This window comes from Rhinichthys klamathensis, unplaced genomic scaffold, assembly GCF_029890125.1.
Source record: "Rhinichthys klamathensis goyatoka isolate OS25496 unplaced genomic scaffold, OSU_Roscu_1.1 h1tg000276l_1, whole genome shotgun sequence".
Taxonomy (NCBI): domain Eukaryota; kingdom Metazoa; phylum Chordata; class Actinopteri; order Cypriniformes; family Leuciscidae; genus Rhinichthys; species Rhinichthys klamathensis.
In genome coordinates, this window is record NW_026606795.1 from 272897 (window position 1) to 297699 (window position 24803).

Genomic DNA, 24803 nt, shown 5'->3' on the forward strand with positions numbered 1-24803 from the left:
TATAGGGGCCTCTCAGGCCCCATGCAGAATCTCTGCACAATGCCCTCAATCAAAATGACCCACCCTCGAGTTACTATAATATTCTGGTGCCTGGCTAGGTCTGGGGCCCCCAAGTGTCTCTTTATATACTACCCTTGGGCAAAAGAGCTCACTCCCATGTTTCTATAAACATAGGTGCCTAGATAATACAAGATCTCTGTACACTACCTACCATCAATCAAAATGACCCACCCCCAAGTTTCCATAATATTCTGGAGCCTAGATATATGACAGGGACCCCCAGGTCCCTTTGCACACTCTCCTGAGTCAAAAGAGCTCACTCTCATGTCTAGATATGGCTGTGGCCCCACATATTTTGTCAAATATATATATATACAGAGAGACAAGCTATAAGACATGCAGTATAGAGACAAACGGACGTGTACAGTAAAACACCAGTGTAATATAATAACAAAAGTTTTTTTTTATCTTTTTGGATGCATATTTTAATGTTAGAAGTAAAACTTTTGAACTTGTTAGTCTTGCAGAACATTGCATTTAGATTCATGATATTAAATACATTTTATTCCTATTTTCAATTCATTTTCCAAAGTTTAGGCATGTTATGTTCAACATGTTCGAAAAGTACTTGTGTTCTACAGCTTTGTTTCTTGAAGAGTCATTCTAATTTTCCTCATAACTTGGTCAAAATGCAAAATAATTTAATCAGAATTTGCTTTTGTTATTATCCTCCTCTCTGAAGGAGACAGAACTAGAAAAATGGTTGCATGTCCCTCTCTGAATCATTATAAGCCATGGACCAATCATATGACCTATGGCGATTACCCTTTTTTTACATTTTTTTTTTTCCTTTTGTCAGCTCATTAAAGTTATTGATCATTAGGGGATCCTGGGAAAGGTGGGATGCAATTATGAGTCCAGGCAGTTTGTCAATTCCCCACAGTCTGGATTGAGCCCAGCAGAGTCCCTAATAGGAACCTGCAGTGTTAACAACACACACGCACATGTGGATATAGAGGGAAACACGGCTGTGAGCACAATTTGGTTTATCAACACCTCAACCAGAAACTGGTTTCCACTGCCACTAAGACCAGAAGCATGTTTTATCCAGGACGCAAACACTGACACAGTGAAAACTCTGAAATCGCCTCGTACGTACTTAGCGCTTACGTTGACTTATACTTCAGGCCTTAGAATCACTCCACCTTTTTATTTCAACCCTCTCTTTAACTTTCTTCTAACAAGAAAGAACCATGTATGTATGAATCATGTATGTTGAAACTAGTATGTGCTGGATTTACATGAGCTTTGTTTTTGTTTTTTACCTTTCAGAGAAAATGAACATGTTGTCTGCACTGATCGCCCCCTTCAAGTACGTCCCAGCGGCCAATGGCACAGAAGACGAGGACACATTGAGTCAGTATGGTTTAAGCCATTTAGTTTAACTAAATTTTAATTTCAGAAATTAATTTGCTCAATTTTCAAATATATATATATATATATATATATATATATATATATATATATATATATATATATATATATATATATATATATATGCACACTTAAAGTGGTACTAGAAGAGTGGAAGATAGTCAGTGCTAAAAAACATTTCACTCCTTTTTCTCACCATTTAGGCTTGCATCCATGTGTTGAAGTTTATTTTCACAGATGAATTTCATTTGGTTCCATCACAACACAGTTGGGGTGTGAAATAGAGGCTTTAATGAGTGATCAGACTTTCACACACTGAAATCTCATAACTGTCTGCTCTCCTGCATTACAAAACAGTTTCTCCTTTGCATTGTATATGGTGAGATGATTTGTACCCACTTTAAGTAAGGACTCCAAGCCAATTTTGTGGGAGATTACAGAACGATTTGCCAGATAATGCCCCATTTTAGAGGATTTGTCCTCAGATTTTTACAACAGTTATGTAAGGCAGGCTTTCTCGTATGGAACAGTTAGGAGCAGCTGCTTTGGGAATGGTAATGACATGTTTTAATATCAACTTGTATATGAAATGCCAGACTTTTCATCAGGGCATGTGAGATTATGGCACAAAGCAGAATGAAGTAGAAGATGGTCTCTGTAGCAGTTGTTGTGTTTTTGTTTTTCTGCTAAATTACCTTCTTGATAATACGTCATTTCTGCTTCCAACCTAGGCACCAGCAGTGCTGAGGTCAAGGAGAACCGCAACACGGGAAACCTGGAGGATTGCGCCATTGTTTCGTCAGACTGCCAATCACTCTTCCGGTCCGATTCGCCCAGGGACGGAGCATCCGGCCTCAAGCGAAAGCGGCCTTTGGAGGAGGACAATAACGGACATTTGCGCAAATTGCGTCTGTACTGCAAGAAACTGGCATGGTCCGATGCACCAAAGAATGCCCTGGTCCAGTTGAACGAGCTGAGACCGGGTCTACAGTACCGGATGGTCTCTCAGACAGGACCAGTGCACGCGCCTGTCTTTTCCATTGCCGTAGAAGTCAACGGACTCACGTTCGAGGGCACCGGCCCCACGAAGAAGAAGGCTAAGATGAAGGCAGCCGAAATGGCCCTGAAGTCATTCATCCAGTTTCCAAATGCCTCTCAAGCTCATTTGGCCATGGGCGGCCTGAGCAACCCCGCAGCCGACTTCACCTCGGACCAGGCCGATTTCCCTGACACGCTGTTCAAAGGCTTCGAGGCTGACGGCTGCCGCTCTGCCGAGAGCGAGTTGCTGTCTAGCGCCCTCCGTTTGCGCCACACGTTGGACTTGATGGTTGTACAGGCCAGGCAAGGAGATCCCTGCCTTACCCCACCTCCGGTTCCCATGCCCCAACCCAGCCCCGTCGTCCTGCTCAATGACATGCGGCCCGGCTTGCGATACGCCTGCCTGTCGGAGCGTGCCCAGGGCAAACGGGCACACCGCAGCTTCGTCATGGCCGTTCGAGTGGACGGCTTAATATTCGAGGGCTCGGGTCGCAGTAAGAAGCAAGCAAAGAGGCAGGCGGCTCTGTGTGCCCTGCAGGCGCTCTTCAACTTCAGGCTGGCACCTGAGGCGAGAGCGGGACACCGGCCCAGTAGGATCAAATGCCCTCATTTGCCCCAGGTGAGTGTGCCAGTCCAGCCGCTGGCAGGCCACCCGTTCCATACGGCGGGCCTTAATAACCAAAGCAGCAGGAATGCTGGGATACAGAACAGCCAGCCAAGACTTAATTAAGAGGGAGGAGATAATGTTTGGGGAGGCATGGGGCAGTGCAGATGGATTATAGGGGAGAGGTTAGGCTATATCGCAGAGCAAAAGGTTGAAGCGTTTTATGTTAGCACACAGGCTTTAACATTTACTTTGGGCAGGACAGGATGGCATATCTAGTGTAAACACACACACATGTGTGTACTTAGGAAAGCAAAAGGGCCAGAGGTAAACAGAATCTATTCACAGATCTATTCAGACGGAAAAAGGATGTAAATGAGGCAAATTATCATTCGGGAACCTCTGACTCCAGAGAGAAAGTCGATGCGCCAACAAATGAGTTTTCTTTCTTTTCTTTTTTACTTTCCATGTGTTTATAGAGCTAAATTGCAAAAGTATTGTTATTTTGCACAATCTCTAGTTTCCTCATGTATGACATGGCAGTGTCTATAAACATTAATTCAATCTGTTGCCCAAAGGAGATTGAAAAAAGCACAGAGCAAATCGACAAACAATCCTCAGACCCATTCTTCTGTTATTTAGTCAAATATGTAAATAGCAATCAGACTAGGGAAATAGTGTTTTTCTTTTTCATAGAGGACTCAAAAATGTGTTTTTGATCCCTTGTGTGTCCAGATTGAGTCAAAATTTAATCAATTTAAATGCTGTTTTATCCATTTTAAATTTGAATTACATGATACTATATATATATATATAATATAACTCTACACTTTACATGATCCTGTATAGGATCATGTAAAGTGTAGAGTTATTTATATATATATAGTTTTTTTTACCAGTTTTTACTATTTTTCAGGGATTTTACCATATAGTTTTTTAGAATCGCTCACAAATGAATGCAGCTTATCAGTTTATTGTGTGGTGTTTGTAACTTTTTTTTCCCCCTCCTTAAGTATGTGTGCATGTAAATATGTGTGTATGTCTGCATCAGCTCTCATTTGTGTGTATGTGTGTGTGTTTCTTGCGCTGTATTAGTATTCAGCCCCCTTCCTGCACAGAGCCGACAGGGAGAATGTTGTCTTTCCTCTCCTACTACAGCAGCCAAACAACCTGCACATGTTTGCCGGAGAGAAACTTCTCCTTTCTCCTGCTCTCTACGCTCTTTAAAAGGATTTATAAGAGGATTTGCCTCACTAGTTTAGTTCCAGAAATGCACTTACTTGTGGAAATTCTTGAAAGTCAGACTACAGCGTTTGCTATTGAGTCTCTTCGAAATGATGATGGAAACGTGCACACGAAATTAAAAATGTTCCTCCTTTTCCATCACCAAATCATCCAGGATCATCTGGCCAGTGGAGCATTAATTTGTGCATGTGTGTTTGAGCTTGTATGACGGTTTCTCAGTAGTCTGGAGATCTGAGGGTTGGATGGCGCTCAAACCTCTGCCTGTAGGGTGTCTTGCTGTGCCGCAGGGCCCTGCTGATAGCAACCGCTGCCAGCTCTGCCGCTGTCACACTGCTCTCAAGACCACAGATTTTTCTCTTTCTTTCTGAAGCAACTGTGGCTTCCTTTAACAACATTCATTGCAGCAACTAGTAGCAGCAGCTTTTCTATAACGAGTATAGAAGGATCATTGTTTGCCTATAAATTGTCTTCTGAATTTATTTTACTATATCTTATACTATACTGCACAGTATATATACTGTATATATATATATATATATATATATATATATATATATATATATATATTATGTTGATTAATAATCATAATTATTATTGTTGTTATTATTATTGATAATATGAATAATAATAATACAATTAAGAGTGAATCTTAATAAAACTGACAAGAACATGTCACCTCAAAATCAAAAGAAACAAATTAGTATGGATTATACAAATTAAAAATGACTGCATTACAGTAATTGGAGTATAATTCCAATCACAACTTAGAATAATACAAATTAAATAAACTTTTTTTTGCATCTGCATGGAGCTGATTTTTAAGAACCCACACTAAATGAAATAGTCATACAATATAATTTAATCAAATGTATCTGTAATAATAATAAACAGAGGAAATCAATCTGAATAATAAACTTTACATTTTACTTGTTTTGGGGCATTTTTGCCTAGACCTTTGATTAATTTAGCCTAGACCCTGATCCAGAGGCACTTCAGCAATGAGGATTTGGAAAAAATTGAGAATCAAATATGAGATGAATAATTGGTTAAAATGGATTCCTTTAAGGCTGCAATGAAACAAACTAGCTTGGAAGAAAGAAAGAGTGACAGAGCGAGAGAGTGAGATAAGGGTCACCTTTGGTGTGGAATAGAAGGTCAGGGAGACTCCGGTGGGCGGCAAGCGTTACTGGCACAGATGGAATATTTTGCAGGAATGGCCGGCCGTAGCAGTGTGATGCCTCAGGCAAATATGAACAATAACTTGCAGGCTACCCTTCTCCTCCACATCTTAAATGAAAAATTGAACCATCATCCAGGCTGCATGCCTTGTTGCCCATATCCCTATGCCTCTTCACATCTCTAAATAATGACACACTCACACACATGCACACACACTCCCTGCAGGGATTTACCTTCGTGCTCTGTGAAAGTCAATATAACATTGAAGCAGTAATATGAGAGCCAGGTACGAAGCAAGACTTAAGTCACCCCCAAAAATATCCATCGATCATGGGATCACAGTCCCCCAGTGTTTTTCAAAACTTCATTCCCAGCTAAAAGGACGCATAGGAAATTAGCAAAACCGTGCCCTGCGCGTACCTTCTCACCTGAACACTTTGTCTGCATGTCACCAGTTTCACGTTTTTTATCAAGATTCCTCTGTTCTCAGAAGTACATGAATGCGGGACAAACTGATTTGGCATCAGGAGTCTGCCCACGTTATAAGGTAGAATGATTGCAGTGCATGGTTAGGTTGATTGGCCACTTAATCTCTCAGCGCAGTCACAAATATCTGCAGCGTTGCCAAGTCAACACACACACCCTGCTAAGACTGGAAAAAGCCTGAGTCTGAGCAGGCGGTCATGCAGGTCCTGACCGTGTCACTAGTATAGTTAACCAGAGTATTTGACTGCAGAAATGACCTCAGCATGGTGCTAAATATCAATCACTGCCTAATCATGAGGTTTGACTTCCAGTTATGTGTTTGAATTCTGCAGCTAGTATTTAAAAGTGAAGGGTTATAGAGATTGATCTCACAGAGGGTGTGAAAGGAGAGGGATGTAAAAAGGCAGGGTCGGGAAAAAGGGGGGATCGTAAAAGGTGGAGTGAGATAGGTGATGGGGGTGTGATAGAGGAACAGAAAAGGACAGGAGTGTTAATCGGCAGGGTCTTGAAAGGGAGGGGAAATTTTGCAGAATGAGTTCAGAAAGGGGAAGGCAGAGTTTAAGAATGTGGTCAGAAGGAGGGAAAGTCAAGAAGAGGAGTTTGAAAGCGGGATGCTAAAGGGCGGGGTCAGAACGAGGGGGAGGGTTTGTGGGCGAGGTCAAAATGAGGGGGAGTGTTAAAAAGGGGGTTCGTAGTTGGGGGAGTCGCAAAGGGTGGGGTCAGAATGAGGGGGAGTGTTTATGGAATGAGAGGTATGTTGAAAGGTGTGTTCAAATTGGTGTATGACATCAAAGTACCACGAGAGCGATTCGAAGTATTCGCAGTATAAAACCAGCTGGGGGAGTGTTTAAGAGCAGGGTAAGAATGACATTTATATAGCGCTTTTCTAGGCACTAAAAGCGCTTCACATGGAAGGGGGAATCTCCTCAACCACCACCAATGTGCAGCATCCACTTGGATGATGCGACGGCAGCCATATTGCGCCAGAACGCCCACCACACACCAGCTTACTGGTGGAGAGGAGACAGAGTGATGAAGCCAATCAGTGTATATATATATATAAATGGGGATGATTAGGAGGCCATGATGGACAGAGGCCACTGGGCAAATTTGGCCAGGATGCCGGGGTTACACCCCTACTCTTTGGAAAGACATCCTGGGATTTTTAATGACCACAGAGAGTCAGGACCTCGGTTTAACGTCTCATCCGAAGGACGGTGCTCTTTGATAGTATAGTGTCCCCGTCACTATACTGGGGCGTTAGGACCCACACAGACCACAGGGTGAGCGCCCCCTGCTGGCCTCATTAACACCTCTGTTAAAAGCAGGGTAGGTGATTTGTTCCAGAATTTTTTTTTGAAACTCTGGTTGTAAGTCATCCTGATAGCAATCACTAAGTTAAGTGGTCTAAATGTATTTATATGTATATTTATATTGTCTGTGGAAGGTGTAGGACCATAAAATGTCCGTCCAATCATTGAATTCAGTCCGAATCCATTGATACGAGGTTCTACCTGCCTCTCAGCATATGCATTTCCATACCTCCACGCTTCTGCTCACTAAACATCACACGTCATCAGTGTGTTTCATGCTTTACAGAGTTAGACAGACGTCAGTCAGCGAGCACCGCAACCGAAACAGCAGTTCCTCCTGAAGCAAAACAACCAGCTTATGCTGCGTCCATGCCATAACCATAATTATGAGATGATTAAGAAACCTGTGACGTTATACTCAGAGAGGTTTGTGACTCGAATTTATGCGTTTCAATGGCAACACTATCAATGCCGAAATGAAACTGCAGCCGTCAGGTGGTACAGGGCAGAGCTCTTTAAGTTGTTTATGTGTATTATTATTGTATTGTTATGTGCTTTGAGACATGAGGTAGTTTAATGCCGTCTCTCGTGACGCTTTTGTTTGCTCCCTGCTGTGCGCGTGCATGTGTTTTGGAGGAGTTGTGGCTTTGGAGACGCTCTAAAGGGAGGAAGCGATCTTATGCTTTCAAAGCTAACCCACTATTGCTTACCTACCCTACCTTTAATGACAGGGTTTATCTGTTCGTTGTATGTTTGGGTGGGTTCGCACTAGTTTAGTTCAGTTTCATGTGTTTTCAGTTAGTTACATTGGGTATTCATTGTTTGATTAATTTGCACACCTGTTTTTTGTTGTTGTTGTTTATTAGTTTGGTCTGTGTATTTAAGCTCTGCGTTTCCGTCAGTCCATTGTCAGTTCTTGTCATGTCTATAGCGTTTGTTTTCTTTCCTAATGCGCTGAGTGTTTTGAGTTTTGTTAGATAAGGATACACACTGTTGCGAATTTATCCTTTCTCTCCTTTATTGCAACCAGTCAGAGTTAAAGGGTGGGATCAGAGATGGAGAGAGTTTTTACCATCAGTTAGGGAAGTGTTGTGTTGGGCAGAGCCAGCTCGGGGAGTGTTAAAGGACGTCATAAAGGAGAAACGATCAGGGTGGAATTGAAGTGTTACATGGAAATAATGGAGGGAAAATAATATTCAAGAGAATATGAGATGAGCAAACTGAGATGGTCAGGTTCAATTTACTTAATATGCTCAACATCACTGGCAGGTATTTCTTTAGCATGGGAATTGGGACAGTAAAAACAAACACGATTACATTAGCCAATATGCCTTTCTCTGTTATTGCATTGTTACATACCAAAAATAATATACAAAACAATAACATCTAAACAGAAGAGAATCTATGATTGTTAAGTCGCTCTATATTTTGTCTGGTACGTTTCTCATGCCTTTGAGATTTCTCATTGAGAAACGACAACATGTAGGTGTCTCGCTTTCTGCTCCAGTGAATCATGCTGCTCTTTTGATATATGGATGCAGAAAGTATGCATGGACTTTGACTAATCTAGCATGGTAATTTCCCCAGCAGAGTGAATTAAGACTGTTTTCATACACGTGAAGGTGACCTTGACCACCAGCCTGCCATTTGGTGATTATTTTGTCCCCGTCTCCCTTTCTCTCTCTCTCTCTCTCTCCCTCTCTCTCTCTGTTTTTAACCCTCTGACTTAATCACACCAGATATAAACAACCCTCCAGCAGCCATGAAGCAAAAATCATTAATTAAGACTGCCACAAAAAATTAGAGATGGCAGGATGGTAAGAGAGTGAGAGAGAATACAGATTGCAAAGTGTGAAACAGAAATTATGAGCTTAATTGATTATTATCAGCGTCGACTAGAGGATCTCCACATCACAGGCATTGTTTATTTTATATATATATATATATATATATATATATATATATATATATATATATATATATATATATATATATATATATATATATATATATATATAATTAAGAAAGAATTTAAAGAATATTGTTTAAATATATCTCCAACATCAGTCTCAAAATAATTTGGATGAGGTCATTTTCATTGGCATATTTACAGTGTATTAAGGTCATCAATATTTGCTCGGCCTGCTAGCTAACAATAACAATGAAAAGTGTTTGCAGTGACGCAAATTATTGAAAACGTTCTTATCGTTACTGTTTTGTTGTTTACTGCTTTATATCATGGCCACATTACAACCTCAGGTGTTCATTAATCTGTCTCCAAATATTCCCTAACCCATTCTCACAAATGTGGTAATTGCATCTGTTCATTATTTGAGAAGTGATTGGCGGAGCGCTCAAACAAACAGAGCGATGTATTGATAGCATCACAGAGCTGTAGTGTTTACACTCTACAAGAAAACAACCTGCAAATGTCTCACTTGTAGATGTCTTCTACAACATTAAACTGGCTTGAATCACATCAGCTTTAAGTGCAATCTCCTGTTTGCTTGTTTTTCTATGATAATGTTTTGAAATAAAATAGGAGCACTTTACACCCAAAAGGATATCATCATCACAAACTGTCTCATCCCTATGCAGAACACTTAGGGTTTTCGTGTTTTATGTATACTTTCCATAGACAAAATGAATTTTATACTGTACAAAAACACTAACCCTACCTCTAAACCTGCCCATCACAGAAAACTTTCTGCATTTTTAGATTTTCAAAAAATATCACTTCGTATGATTTATAAACTGTTTTCCTCATGGGGACCAAAAATGTCCCGACAAGGATTTCAGATATTGCCACCTTTGTGGGGACATTTTGTCCTCATAATGTAGGATTTCCCAGGACACACACACATAAACGCACACATGCATGCCTATCCCATGACTTTTCCCCCATGAATTTCCACTTTTTTTGTGATGAGAACTAGGTAACGCTTCCTTTTACAGTACAGTACTTACAGTGTACTTACCTAGAAAGTACTGGCTAATGTAAGGTAAGTACATGGGTCAGGGGTAGGTTTAGGGGTAGGTTCAGGGTTAGTACCTAGTTATTACCCAGTAAATGTAATTACTATAATAAGTACATAGTATGTACATGGGTAACAGGACTGTAAAAGGAAGCGTTACCGAGAACTATTAGATATGCTAGATACACTATTATCTGGTATAAAAAATAAACTAAAATAGGTATTTCAAATACATCAAATGTCTGAATACCCTTTAACAGTGGTGATTTTGGCCCTTTCCAATTCAGAGGTCATGAACTACTTAGGGGTCATACAACGAGGTGAATACAATTATTTTTTGTTATTTACTCATTTTAATTAGCAAAAACGCATTCAGCTGTGCCCTACATTTTACGGGAACCCCTGTTACCACTTGATTTTCCCCAATTACAATTTTTTTTTTTTTTTTTTTGACCTTCTGCAGCATGACAGGAAGATGTCAATGTCAACATTTTCTCTAAATATTGTAGTGTCAAAGTGAACAACAAATAAAGTTAGTGAGTCCCAAAAGAAAGATTTAATTCTGATCTGCCTGAAACAAGTCGTCATTAATTTCATTCTCACTTTCATAACATATCTATGCAGGCATGAAACAAATTTGCATAATTCCAGCCTATGGTCTTCATTGGCTGCTCACGAACAACGTCTAATTTGACCCTCAAACTCTGTGACTGGTTCATGTTGTGTACATGTCGAGAAGATGCTGTTTTCTGCCTCTTGCGATGGAGGTTCGGGTTGATCAACTAGTTCTTCCAATGTTTCATCATCAGACTCGCGCTAAAATTCATATGGTCAAATCGACACCATCGTGTGTACATATCTGAGGATTGAGGAAGCCTCCAGAGCTGAAATCCAGATATTGTAATGGGCGTTTCGTTTCCGACACATGCTGTAAGCGGTCGACCAATCCCAATAGACTGAGCCATCTGACCAATCAGAGCAGAGCAGGCTCTCAGAAAGGAGGGGTTTAGAGAGACCGGTTCCTTTATCGAACCGTTTCAGACACTGTGAGAAAAGAGCTGATGCTGCAATCTATATTATGAAAAAATGAAAGTGTTTTTTTGACCTTGGATGCATGTAAATCTATTGTAGGAGACCTCCAAAACAAAATTAGGGAGCTTTAAAATAGCATAATGGAGGCACTTTAAGTAGTGTTAAAAATGTAAAAGGTCATATAAAATGAAAGGAATATTAAACAGCTTATATAATTGATTTGACCTCCTGATGCTTTCAGTGCCACATAGAAAAGCCCTGAGTCTGAAGGTCTGTTGCTGAGCCTGAGTCTGACTCCGCTCAACTGCCTCCCTCTTCCCCTGTAATCATCCGGATTTATGGCAGTCTTAAATCCACACACACAAATACTCATCATCTCCTACACCTGACGGTCTCCTGTGATCAGCGCATGCTCATAATCACCTCCAAATGATATGCTCACACTTCATTAAAAGCATAATCAAGTTCATTACTGTGCCATAGACACTCAGCTAGCAAAACAGGCTCTGATAAATCACAGTCTGTGTATGTATGTGTGTGTGTGTGGGGGGGGGGAGGTTATCTCACTGAACCAGGTGGAAGAGAAGAGACCAGAGGAACCTATCCGAACACCTAGTTAGACTGTGTATGTGCATGTAGACGACTTCTAGTTACTCCTATCCTTTTACAGTACACACATGTACTTGGCCTCCACAGAGACTGGATTCCCATCTCGCCAGCTGTCCCGTGAGAAATCAACCCCAGTGCTTTCAGTGTGTATCCCTCACTAACCTTTTTAACAAAACTGTAACATAAACCCATGAGCAATGAGAGGTCATGCATTAGTTTTTTGACCAGGGTTAAGTGGTGGTGTTGAGGCAGAAATTGGCATTGATGGGCTGATGTTTAATAAATAAATGTACTATTGCATACATTAATATCATTATTTAGCCTAACTGTAGGCTACTGTAACTACATTAAGCCAATGAATTTCGAACTCAATTGATTGTGCTCACGGAGCACCGCACATGCCATACGGACAAAAATATTGTGAATTTGTTGTCTTGTTTTAGAATATCATGGCCATGATTGATTAATTTGCTCCCTTGGTTTGATTTAATTAAAATGAGGGAACAAATTAGTCAAACTTGCTGACATATTAGTAAGTTGTGGGGATGAATTGCTAATTCGTGGACTTAATATACATATTTTTTCCCTGCATGACATGTGTGGGGCTCCGTACACGGGTGTACATATGCTGGCTATTTCACAACCGCTTTGATTATGGCTCATCCAATCAGATCTTTGAACAGTTGATATGCTGTTGAAAGTGGATCGGACCGAGCACCACAACACACTTGTAGCCAATCAGCAGTAAGGGGGCGTGTCCATTCATGATAGGGGAGGAGAGAGAGTGAACCAATCAGCAGTAGGGGGCGTGTCCATTCATGATAGGGGAGGAGAGAGAGTGAACCAATCAGCAGTAGGGGGTGTGTCCACTCATGATAGGGGAGGAGAGAGAGTGAACCAATCAGCAGTAGGGGGCGTGTCCACTCATAATGGGGGAGGAGAGAGAGTGACCAAGAGGGAGATTTGAAGAAAGACTGTAGAAAGAGAGATGGCTGAGAGACATTACAAAAGAGAAAAGTTCAGAGGAATATCACTGGAAAAAGAAGGGTGCTGATCCGGCAAGTGCTTTTGGATCCGCGTTAATATTAGACAAGCTTTCCAGCGCTGGAGAGATCAAAGCGGGAGACCTGAAAACGGACGCCAAGGTTGCGTTTTTCTGTTCCATTTGTGACTAACATTGGTTTTGCTATGTTTCACAGAATCAAGATATGCTGTTGTTGTAATGTTAGCTGTAGTTACAGGAGTTCTGAGTGTCATTGTTTGTTTGGAGCTGGTGTGCTGCTGGCGACTAACAATCAACTCATGCTTGTATATACTATTCTTGTGTACTGTATGTTCATTTGTTGTTCTTCCTTCCATCTTCTTTATTTTTCACATTTTTTCAAAAATGAATAAGAGACTCTTGCATTGCATGTTCATGGATTTCGGGGCAGAGCAATTAAGGGCGCTGTTATTTTGCCAAGTAAAACATGTTCCTGGATCAAAATCTAATGTTGATCCTGGAACAACATTGCTGTCCACAACCCTATCCCTACCCCTAAACCTAACCCTACACATAATTGATCCCTAACATAAATGATGAAATCCATGCACCCATACACACCTAGCATGATATATGCATTCATTAAACAACTGTAAGAAGGATCACATTCAAACAAATGGCCGCTGTTTTCACACATGCCTATTTCATCACACACACAGACACACACACATGCCTTTAGGCTCTGGCATAGCACTGCAAGCGCGAGTGCGGTTTGTCTACAGGCTAGAACTGATCACGCATAGACATATGAGGAATGAGCAGGTAAAAAGAAATGGACCTAAAGACAGGACGAGAGAGGGGGGTGGAACTAAAAGACCTTCAGGATTAATTAGGCGTCAGATTGGTTGCGGGGCATGGGCATGCAGAATGTCCTCTCGCCCTGTTGGGTCATAATTCAGCGCGTGCAAGGCGCAAGGCTCGCGTTTAGTCATTTCTCTGGTATTTTTGTTGCATTTTGCATGTGTTTTTTTGCTCTTTATTGTGTTTTTTGCAGCTTGTTCGTATACCACTCTGCGTTCTTCAACACAGCATGAAAAATTGCACAAGTCTTGGGCTCATAATTGATTATTTCTTTGAGTTTTCGCTCTGCTGTGCCACTGTGCCAGACTGCTGGCCGTCGCACTGTATTCGGAACAGATGCAAATGATTGTGCATTAACTTGCTGCTGAATTCAGGTCCCATAAGAGCCTTTGACCTCATTCAGTTGTATTTTTAGTTGTGTTCGCCATCTATCTTCTGCATAGTGACATGAGCAGCAAATCAAAGATGTCAGAGATGATGCAAAAACAGGAGAGGATTAGAGGGTCACCTTTCAACCTTTCACATTATGTCATTTCCTGAGGCACAGGAAGTGCTCGTCTTTGAATACCAATTGGTAATTCAAGATAAAACGGCTGTTATGAGCTTAATCTTCATTCCTGACCAAGAATGCTTCCACTCACTTTAAGAGAACATTGTGATATTCAGAGCATGGCTGATATGACTCACAGAGCATCTCTTCCATTTGAATTCAATAATTGTTTAAGGAAGATGGGTAGTTACTGGTATAATGACTCACTCTTTAAACTTCTGTAAGAATTTTACAAGGAATAGGTCATCCCAAAAAAATGAAAATCTTTTACGCTCATGTTGTTCCAAATCCATTTGATTTTCTTTCTCCTGTGGGACTGAAAAGAGAAATTAGAAAATAAAAAATAAAAAAATTCTTGTTTTCCAGTAAAAATATATATTTAAAACAAAGTAATTTACTTGAAAGCAAAATGGATAATACTTGTCTTCCGAGAATATATTTTTAATTACATTTTTTGTACCAACAAAAAAGTATTATTTATAAATCTAACAAAAATTACTGAGGTATGCTTAATATGAAAATAAATAGGTTAGAATAAACTTAAATCAAGATTTTGGTACAGTAATTGTATAGTATTTTATTGCATAGTAATATAAATTGTATTATATAGTCAAGTCAGGTCACCTTAATTTATAAAGCGCTTTTAACAGTATGGATTGTTTCAAAGCAGCTTTACAGTTATAATAGAAATTACCGTAACAGATTGTTTAGGCTTTACAACAGCATAAGGATAAAGTTATTGTCCAGCTAAAGTTAGTTTTGATTGATTCACTTCCGTTGCGGAGATCATTGGTTATATTAACTTAGGGGATGCTTACACGACACCATTCTAACAGAAAAACTCTTAAGGCACTCCGGCCGCCCATCCGGCGGATTGCGGTAAACCTCGGGATAAACAGAGAGACTAATATTAGCGTAGACGCCATCCTTATGATGTACCAAGTACATCAGGATTTATGGGAAGTGTTCCCGGTTCCGGCTGATCTAAACTACTGATCTATATACATATATATATATATACACTACCGTTCAAAAGTTTGGGGTCAGTGAGAATTTTATTTATATTTTTTGGAGGAAAGAAATCAATACTTTTATTTATCAAGGACAGTAAAGACATTTATAATGTTACAAAAGATTCTATTTCAAACAAATGCTGTTCTTTTGAACTTCCTATTCATCAAAGAATCCTAAAAAAAAATAAAAAAAACTGTACAACTGACAGACCAACAACTGTTTCAACATTGATAATAATAATAATACATTTTTCTTGAGCATCAAATCCTCATATTATACTGATTTGTGAAGGATCATTTGACACTGAAGACACTGACACTGGTGATGCTGAAAATTCAGCTTTGATCACAGGAATAAATTACACTTTACTATATATTCACACAGAAAACAGCTGATTTACACTGGAATAATATTTAATACTATAACTGATTTTTGTTGTATTTTTAATCAAATAAGCACAGCCATGGTTAGCAGAAGAGAATTATTTTAAAAGTATTTAAAATCGTACCGACCCCAAACTTTTGAACGGTAGTGTGTGTGTATATATATATATATATATATATATATATATATATAAAGTAAATAAATAATTAAGATTAATGTCACAAATTCTCAATGAATGGATTGCTATTTTTTCTACCACAAAAAAAAGATCAAAAGATTTTTAAGAAAATGATTTGTTGTCGTGTCCCATTTAACTTGGAATATAGTTGTATATGAAAGTATATAGTCGTCATATTGATTAGTGTTTTATTGTGCTCTTTTTCTTTATCCTTTTAGACAAATTCTTTTTCCTTTAGTTTTCCAAACGACCCATAAACTTCACCGTTGAACTTACCTAAGAAGCAATGCTGCTTTTTAGACCACTGTGTAAAGTCATCTGTGCTTTTTCATTCTATAAATACATTTAACTGTCAAACTGTTTTAGCCTGCATCCTTTTGAGGCCTTTTTGCCTTTCAAACAACTTTATGACATGTACAGTGTAGCATTTGCGGTAATCTGGTTTGCCTCGCCACCTCAACACGAACAGGAAAACTCCATTCCCTGCTTTTCTAAGTCAGAGCTTCCCTGTCACTCAGTATATGCAGCACTGACATTCAAAGCTCACCTCTGCTAATGGAGATCACACTAGTGTACGTACAGATAAATGAATAATGACTGCGCGCTTTTAGTCTCCGAGAGCTTCTTTCAGCTCCCTCTGCTGGGACACTAATGAAATTGCTCACAGAGCTACAAGACCATTAAGATATTTTGGTGCGAGTGGACATGGGCATCTCTCCCTGTGCATGCCTCGGTGACTGCCATGTCAAATTAGGACTTTTCGATTTTTATACAGTGCCTCTAATGACAGTCTTAAGTGTCAGTGCACAGTTCGGAGGCTGATACACTGTCTGCAAAAGAATTCCCTGTTCGTCTTCCTCGATCACCACACACACACACACAGAGAGAGAGAGAGCCATTAACCAGAATTGTAAAACATCCGCTAGAAGCAGAACTCTCTCCCACAGAGAGCTGGAGGGTGGGTTAGTGAGGTCTGACCACAGTAGTTAGCTTTACACGTGGACTCCAATCACAGGTGAAGCCGTTGGGACTGCAGATCGGAGCTGTAAATCAAAGCATCTGCTGTACAGGCGCGTATTAGGATGCGAAGGTTACGTCTCATAACAGTGACACGTCCCTGGGTGATCCACTTGAAGAGAAACAGCGAGAAGTAGTGATACTGTAATTGACTTAGCATGTCGCTACAGCGAGTGTGAAGCGGCCCGGGCAAAGCAGTGTCTAATGAAGGAAATCTGTGCCGTGAGAGGCCACGCTTTGATATGCAGGCTTAATAAATGTCGGATACGATGCGGAATGTGGAAGTTCATGGGCTTGAGTTTCTGAGAGCGTTGTCTTGTTGTGTTAGTACAATGCATTCTGTCCATGAATGTCTCAACTATGATGAAGTGTAATTGAGTGATAGAAGCATACACTAAAATTTCTCTTCCTCCCGTTTCACTTTCTTTTTAATGTTTGTGCCAGTCTGGTCTCCATCACAGGAGGCTTCTGGGTTGTAGTGCTTTTTTAGATTGCTATTGGAGCGTGTTAGTTGAAACACATTATTTGAACGATGAATCACTTTTTCCGCTTGTTAAATCGTGAGGTATCGAACAGTGTTTCCGTGTCCAAGACCGTTTCAAGTAAAATACCTCAATAGCTGTTAATGAGCACTATTTATTTATAGCACACCTATAGCTAAGCTTTTAAAAAACTCTCCGGACTCAGTGTTCTGGACACTGATATTTTAACGATTCGTTAAAGGTGAATCGCTGTCTGCCCATTCTGAGATTTCAGTATGGAGATAAAGGTTAGGATCTTGTTTTTTCAGTAGTATTACAGCACACAGTGAGTGTATTATCACCATTTGTTATTTTCTTTTAGGATCTGAAGGAGCATTTGAACCTGAAAACTGACCTAAACGCATATGAGCCTTGCACTTATAGGGCCAGATTTACTAAACAGGGCAAAATAGCATAAGAGCGCAATCCCAATATCCCATAAAAACGTTGATGGGACTGGAAAGTTCTGCTCGTGATCTACTGACGACGTACACATTAAAGATCCCAGACACAGCCGGATTATTTCCATAATGACCAACACAATCTATGAAGAGCAGCGCAAATTAGCAATCTGGTTTAGGACATGCTTTTTTGGGGCGTTATATAATGGCACAAATAAGAGTCGAGTGACTAGCGCAAACCTTAGTAAATCACCTTGCGTGGTTCATTTAAAAACTCTCCTCCTCCCATAAATGTTCTGTCTGAAAGGGAAACTCCTACAAATGCAGCGCTAATTTTTCACCGTGTCTTTAGTAAATCCTGACAGTAGTGTTTTTAACGCCAAAAGAGGGTTTGCTCTGCATGGCACAAGCTGTTAGTAAATCTGGCCCATTGTGTTTACTAGATTATTCGTCCTGAATAATAATGTCATAATATTTGCATAGCCTTGCTTTTAACTATTGAAATAAAGTCTGCATTGAAGCTTATTTTGGCCAACCACTGCCCAGTTAGACAGCACACACTAGTGTTGTAGGTACTCGAGACCGGTCTTGGTCTCAATCCCCACAAAGTCTTGGTCTTGTCTTGGTCTCAACACACTCTGGTCAACTTGGTCTCGGTTTGGGCGCTCTTGTCCACAACACTAGCGCACACTCCAAACTTAAATGTGCAGACACTGTGTTGTGTAATTTTGACAACTAATTGCAAATAGGTGCAGCGTTAACAGGATCCTTCTGCTTTCCAACTGTATCTATGATCCCGAATTTCAAAAAATCACTCACAAAGACAGAAGGCTACATCACACATCAGTACGTTTCAACCAAATAGCTTACTTGAGGCGATCTGGCTCTACCAATCTCCAACACGGCACAACACACATTTGACATTTTCCTTTGATTCCTTGTTGACTGTTTAGAATTTAAAAAGAACACCTGAAGCTATGAATCAAATGTCAGGTGTGGCAGTGTAGTGGAACTATATCAATACCGAGTGATATATGGCCTGCCGGAAGGTTTTCGCAGGGCTGGGATCAGCGCTCAGGAGTGTCCGGATTATTGGACCATGACAGCAAGGGCAGTCCATGAAAAGGTTTGGTGCTCTTGCTGTACCCAAGGGTTAGATAACGACATGACTGCTCTTTCCTTTCTCAACAGCTGTAATTGCTGAAATTGTCTCAAATTGTTTCAAACGTCATATTTTTACTCTCCAAACCTTGTAATTTCAGGCAGGGTTTGCTGGTTACCAGGTTTGGCAGCAGATATGGAGGGTCTGTTCAAAGGAAAAAGGCTGGGTTTGAAGTGATGTCTGGGATGGTGCGCGGTGCTCTGGTATCTTCAAGAGAAGCAGAAGTGATAGAGTTGTGATGTTTCTGGTTGATGGTCAGAACGTTCTCCAGCAAATGCGACTTCACAGGGCGTTTGAACACGTCTCATCTCTGGTAGCACATGGAAGGTGCTTGTCGAGGCAATATTTTTGAAGTTGTGCGCGCTTGCTTTCCCTTTGGTAGGTTGATTTGTTCGGATGCTATTCTGTTTAACGCCTCATCCTAATGTCAGTGTTGAGCATCAGGTAATTTCTCTTTCCACATTAAATACAAATTGCTGTATGAAGCGACAAAATCGCAAGCAATAAAAATATATTTAAAATGGGTAACACTTTACTTGAAGGGGTGTGCATAAGACTAACATGACACCTTCATAATCATGACATGACACATGTTATGAATATGAAGGAAGTTGTATGCATGTTTATAACGACTGTCATTAAGCGTCATTCGCTCAGTTATGACATTTTTAATGCAAATATGACATTGTTTGAAATGTCTTTGTTATGACACCTTGACATAAACAAATACATCATAACCTGTCAGGGTCTTTGTCATGACAACTTGACATTACTAAGACAACACAACCTGTCATAAACATGACGATTAATTATCAAACTTAAGAAACCACTTAGCTTTATTGGTTAACATTACATTAAACTGTCAGGTGGTTGATTTTGACATTGGCTGTCATGAAGCCATTATAACTTTTTAATGACAAATTCAATTTGTACCACTGTAGTTGAGGTCACGAAAAATATTCATGACACCGTTATAATGGCCTCATGACAGCCAATGTCAAAACCAACCACATGACAGTTTAATTTAATTTAATGTCAAGTTGTCATGACAAATACACTGACAGGTTATGATGATATGGTTTATGTCAAGATGTCATAACAAAGACATCTTAAACAATGTCATATTTGCATTCAAAATGTCATTATTGAGCGAAAGACACTTAATGACAGTTGTCATAAACATGCATAAACCCTACTTCATATTCATGACATATGTCATGTCATGGTTATGAAGGTGTCATGTCAGTCTTATGCACACCCCTTCAAGCAAAGTAAATATATTATAAAAAATAGTTTTCTGCAATTTTGGGGGGGGACATATTGTCAACTGTCCAACAATTAACTAGTCAGTTAGTGAGGTCTACTGGTCAGTTTTTTTCTTTTCTTAAGCTTTGGTAGCTTCAGCTTATTTTTTGCTTTAGCTGATATTCAAGATGTGTTAACTCTTTCCCCACCATTGGGGCCAATTTTCCAGATTTCTGTGTTTCACTGTTATACTATAGGGGGCGCTTCTACACATCTTCTGAAAGAGTACAGAATTAAGAATTAAGGGGGGTTAAGAAGAGGGTCTGTTCTTTCTTTTGATAATCATACAACAAAATATTCTAGGGGTCATAAAACTTCTGTGTCAGCTAAGCAACTGTTAATGTGATTTATAGCAATGCTAATGTATAGCTTTCTCCAGATATTATAGATCTCTCTTTGGTGACTGGTTCTGTTTTGTGTATGTTGTTTGTTTGCAGAGTTAGCTGCATTAGCCGGTAGCATTCGTGCCGTTTTGGGAGTAATGATGATAGTGTTTTCCGTGGCCTTTCCGTTAGCAGGGCTCTTCACAATCAGGAGTGGATTAATGAGCGGCGCGTGAAAAGCCCTTACGGTCAGACGAGAGGCGCTCGTTAAGAGAACATCACACTCTTCCCTTTTCTCCGTCAATCTTTCCTCTTCATTTTCCCGGACCTCCTCTGTGTCTCAATCTTCCCCACTAACTCCCTCCCGCTCACGAATTCATTCTGAGGGGCAGGTCGTGTTATGCTTTTGAAGGAGCCTCTTCCCTGTCCTCTTTATTTGATGCATTATGTATAAAGGCCCTGATGTGTGTTTTACACCCTCTCTGGCATTATTAAGCCAGTTTGCCTCTTATCTGTGCTTTTCTATCTTGACACGAGGGTTAATCAGGTGGGATTGATGCAGAGCCTTTAAAACAAGCTGGGGCCTCGTTTTTTTTTTTCCACATTTTCCACACTGGAACCCAGGCTATATACACACCGTTGTGTACTGCCTAATGTCTGAAGCAGAGTGGACACAGATTTAAAGAGTACAGGCACAGGATCAGTGAATTGCACCGTGGCACCTCTTGGCGCACTGATAATACCAGGTTGAGTGCACATGGAGAGAGAATTAAACCCATGCAGGGCAAAACCAACATGGTGCCATGATAGTCTGTGGCACAGATTGAACTGATCCCAAAAGCTGCTTTCATATCTGTTTGCCAGGTCTCTATGATCAGATGCCCTCACTAGAGCAGGACAATTATTGGGCTTCAAACCCTGCAACCATAGCTGCGCACATGAATTCACACACACGCATGCACACACACATCTGTTTTATACGGCTGCAGAAGTGCATGATGAGTCCATCTGTTGTATGATTACGATCCTCACTGCTGGTTTGTTAGTGCGCATCTGCGTTATGGCCTGGAAAAGAACTTTTTTCAGCTTGTTTGGTTGTACGTGTTTATTTGGTAACTGAATCATTTATCATGCTAAGACTGTTTTCATTTCTGAACTGAAGTTCACTTCCGCCCCCTTTTCCTTTGGGGGTAAACTGTGGTTGGCTGGTTTCTCCAACCAAACAGCAACCACATGAATTGAATGCAGGACTTGAGTTCACAGAATAAGCACTAGGGTGTAAGAGCAGTCAAAAATGACTTTTAGTTTGATACAGCATATTATTATGATATCCTCATGTCACGATTCTACACAAATCACGATACTGAACTCACGATGCGATGTTATTGCGATACTCCAAGACAAATGGTAAAAGGTTATAGTTAAAATGATACTTTTGGTATTACATTGTGGGTGTAAATGAATAGGCTTGGACTTAGTGCTGGTAACCCAATGCACAGGACAATAGTGACACCAGAATAAAAATAGTCATGAATCATGATTCTGAAGCTGAAAATACAGTATTATTTTAGACTAATATGCTTGCACTCTTTCACTGACTAGATATTTAAAATAATGTATAGGCCACTTTTTATTGGTAACATAAGACATTTGGCATTATCAGGACCCACAAATATTCCTCCATTGCATTATTATACATTATATTCAACATTATATATAGTAGTTTAATGTAGTACTGACACTAAAACTCTGTCAATTATTTTCACACAGTCATTTTCATTTTGGGTAAACTATACACAATATATTGTCCCTATATCCATGAGACAAATTGTAACATTTTTGTATTGAGATATGTTGTGACACGATCTATTGTTAGCATTTTAAAAATGCAGTGCTCATAGCGCAAGACACTGAGAAAAAAAGAAAAAAAAACTTGTAGTATCTTGGTCAAAGACGTATGTCTGACTTTGACGTTGATGTGTAGATTTGTCGCACTCTCTTTTTTCTAGCCTAGACCTCAAGTCTCAAAGTAGTTAGCTTACATTTTACATTTCATTTTCGAAGTAAAAAATCAGGCCATTGCTTTATCAGGTCGACTCATTCCACCATAACCTCTTTCCTGATAGTGGAGGTCATTTGTTCCAAGCCACAAATTTGTCATGATCCCTGTAGGCAATGGGGTCAGGAGCATTGTCCATCCCTTTGGGTTAAGTGACCCAACTCTCCTTCGTATCGTTGAAGGACCCAAATCAAAGCTCTCTGGCCCTGCTATTTTTTGTAGGGGCGTAGGGAGTCTTACCACTGATAGATGAGAAGGCATTGTTTTTAACAGCACTGGTGGCCCAGCCAGGCTGATCTGACTGACAGCTCCCCGCTGATAGAGCAGAAAGCGTGGCCGGCTGAAAATCTGTCTTGCAGGCTGCAGGGCCATCTGGACCTTCTGCACACTAAAAGGTTGGACACGGTTTGAGGCGACATCACAAAGCTGTACACAGTTCACTTTGGAAGGGCGGGGGCTTCGTCAGCACTTTTCCCACTTCTCCTTTTTGTTCGCGTGGAAAGAAAGGAACACAAACTGTAAAACAATGCAAACAGAAATGAAAGTGTGGGCTCCTTGTAAAGCCAAGGCGAGAAATGGAACCCGAGAGTTTAATAGCATGGGTAACAGAGAACAAACAGGAGTGAAATGTGTGGCACTGTGGGTATCTGCCACTTTGAGATTTTCCAAAGCTCCTGAGGCAGGCTTCCAACGGATATTGATTTTCAAAGAACCCACCCTGGGCAGCAGGGCGGAGGATGATATAACCATGGAAAGACACTATTAAACTTGGTGAATGAATTGTTAAATACCTCTATAAAGAAATAGAAGACATGGCCCCATTTCTTTGCAGGCACGGCTGCTCTGTTGGGCCCTGATAAGCCGTGGGGGGGTTCTGGAGAGATGGCCCTCACGCACACCGTCATATGATTGGATTCTCTCAAGTTGGAGATTGTAAAGCACAGAGTCGTCTCGTCCTGCTAGGAAATATATGATTCTCACGTCATGCAATGGAAGCCGTTAATTGTGGGAGTGTTAACCAGAGTTTGAAGGATGTTGGGATTTATTGGCATGGTATGTACAATAAAAACATAATGATATAAAGGGCTACTTTCATAATTATGTAAAATTGCTTCATTTTTCAATAACTGTTGGTATTGTCTTTTTACAGCTGCATGTAACTTATGCTTATGTATTGGTCCTCACTGAATCTGCATTTTATAAAATGCATTAAAGGGATAGTTCACCCCCCCCCCAAAAAAATGATCCCATAATTTACTCACCCTCAAGCCATCCTAGGTGTATATGACTTTCTTCATTCAGCCAAACACAGTCGGAGTTATATTAAATAATATCCTGGCTTTTCCAAGTTTTATTATGGGAGTGAATAGTAAATGAGATTTTGAAGCCCAAAAAAGTGCATCCATCCATCATAAAAGTAATCCATATGACTCTGGGCCTTCTGAAGTGATGTGTTTGTAAATTATAATAATTTATAATTTTATAAACTAAAATCACTGGCTTCTGTACTTGAGTCGAGTTCCGGCGAAGAGTGACATCTGACCTGACACATGACGTATTGACGAACGCGGAAGCGCAGAGGATAGAGCTAAATTAAACACCGGTCACAAATTGGAAGTTTAAAACGAGCATTTTTAAAGAGAAATGTGGGAGGAGCTTGAGTTTTTTTGCCCACCCCTATTAGTTTGAACCGTGAGAGGCGTCTATACTCTCAGCTAAGCTTACGCTACTCCTACATCCTACGCCATACGCTGGAACTCGTGAACCGGAAGCTACAGTTTATAAAGTTATGGTTTTACAAAAACACATCGCTTAACTTTAGAAGTCCTTTGTTAACCCTCTGGAGCCGTATGGATTACTTTTATGGATGGATGGATGGATTCACTTGTTTGGGCTTCAAAATGTCAGTTACTATTCACTCCCATTATAAAGCTTGGAAGAGCCAGGATATTTTTTTTAATATAACTCTGATTGTGTTTGGCTGAAAGAAGAAAGCCATATATGGCTGGAGGGTGAGTAAATTATGTGATAATTTTCATGTTTGAGTGAACTAACCCTTTAAATCAACATTTAATCATTATGATATTTTGGGCTTTTACCTTTTGTAAAAAAAAAACAAAGGTCATCAAGA

At 40.1% G+C, this 24803-nt stretch overlaps 1 protein-coding gene across 3 annotated transcripts in view; it reads left to right on the top strand.

The window, feature by feature from the left end:
• Positions 1-24803, top strand: part of adarb2 (adenosine deaminase RNA specific B2 (inactive)) — a 225407-nt gene that overhangs the window by 156079 nt on the left and 44525 nt on the right. For all 3 annotated transcript variants that reach the window (XM_056268772.1, XM_056268773.1, XM_056268774.1), the window contains 2 exons: positions 1333-1416; positions 2166-3091. In XM_056268772.1, the coding sequence (XP_056124747.1) occupies positions 1333-1416; positions 2166-3091 (1010 nt within the window). The remainder of the gene's footprint in view (positions 1-1332; positions 1417-2165; positions 3092-24803) is intronic.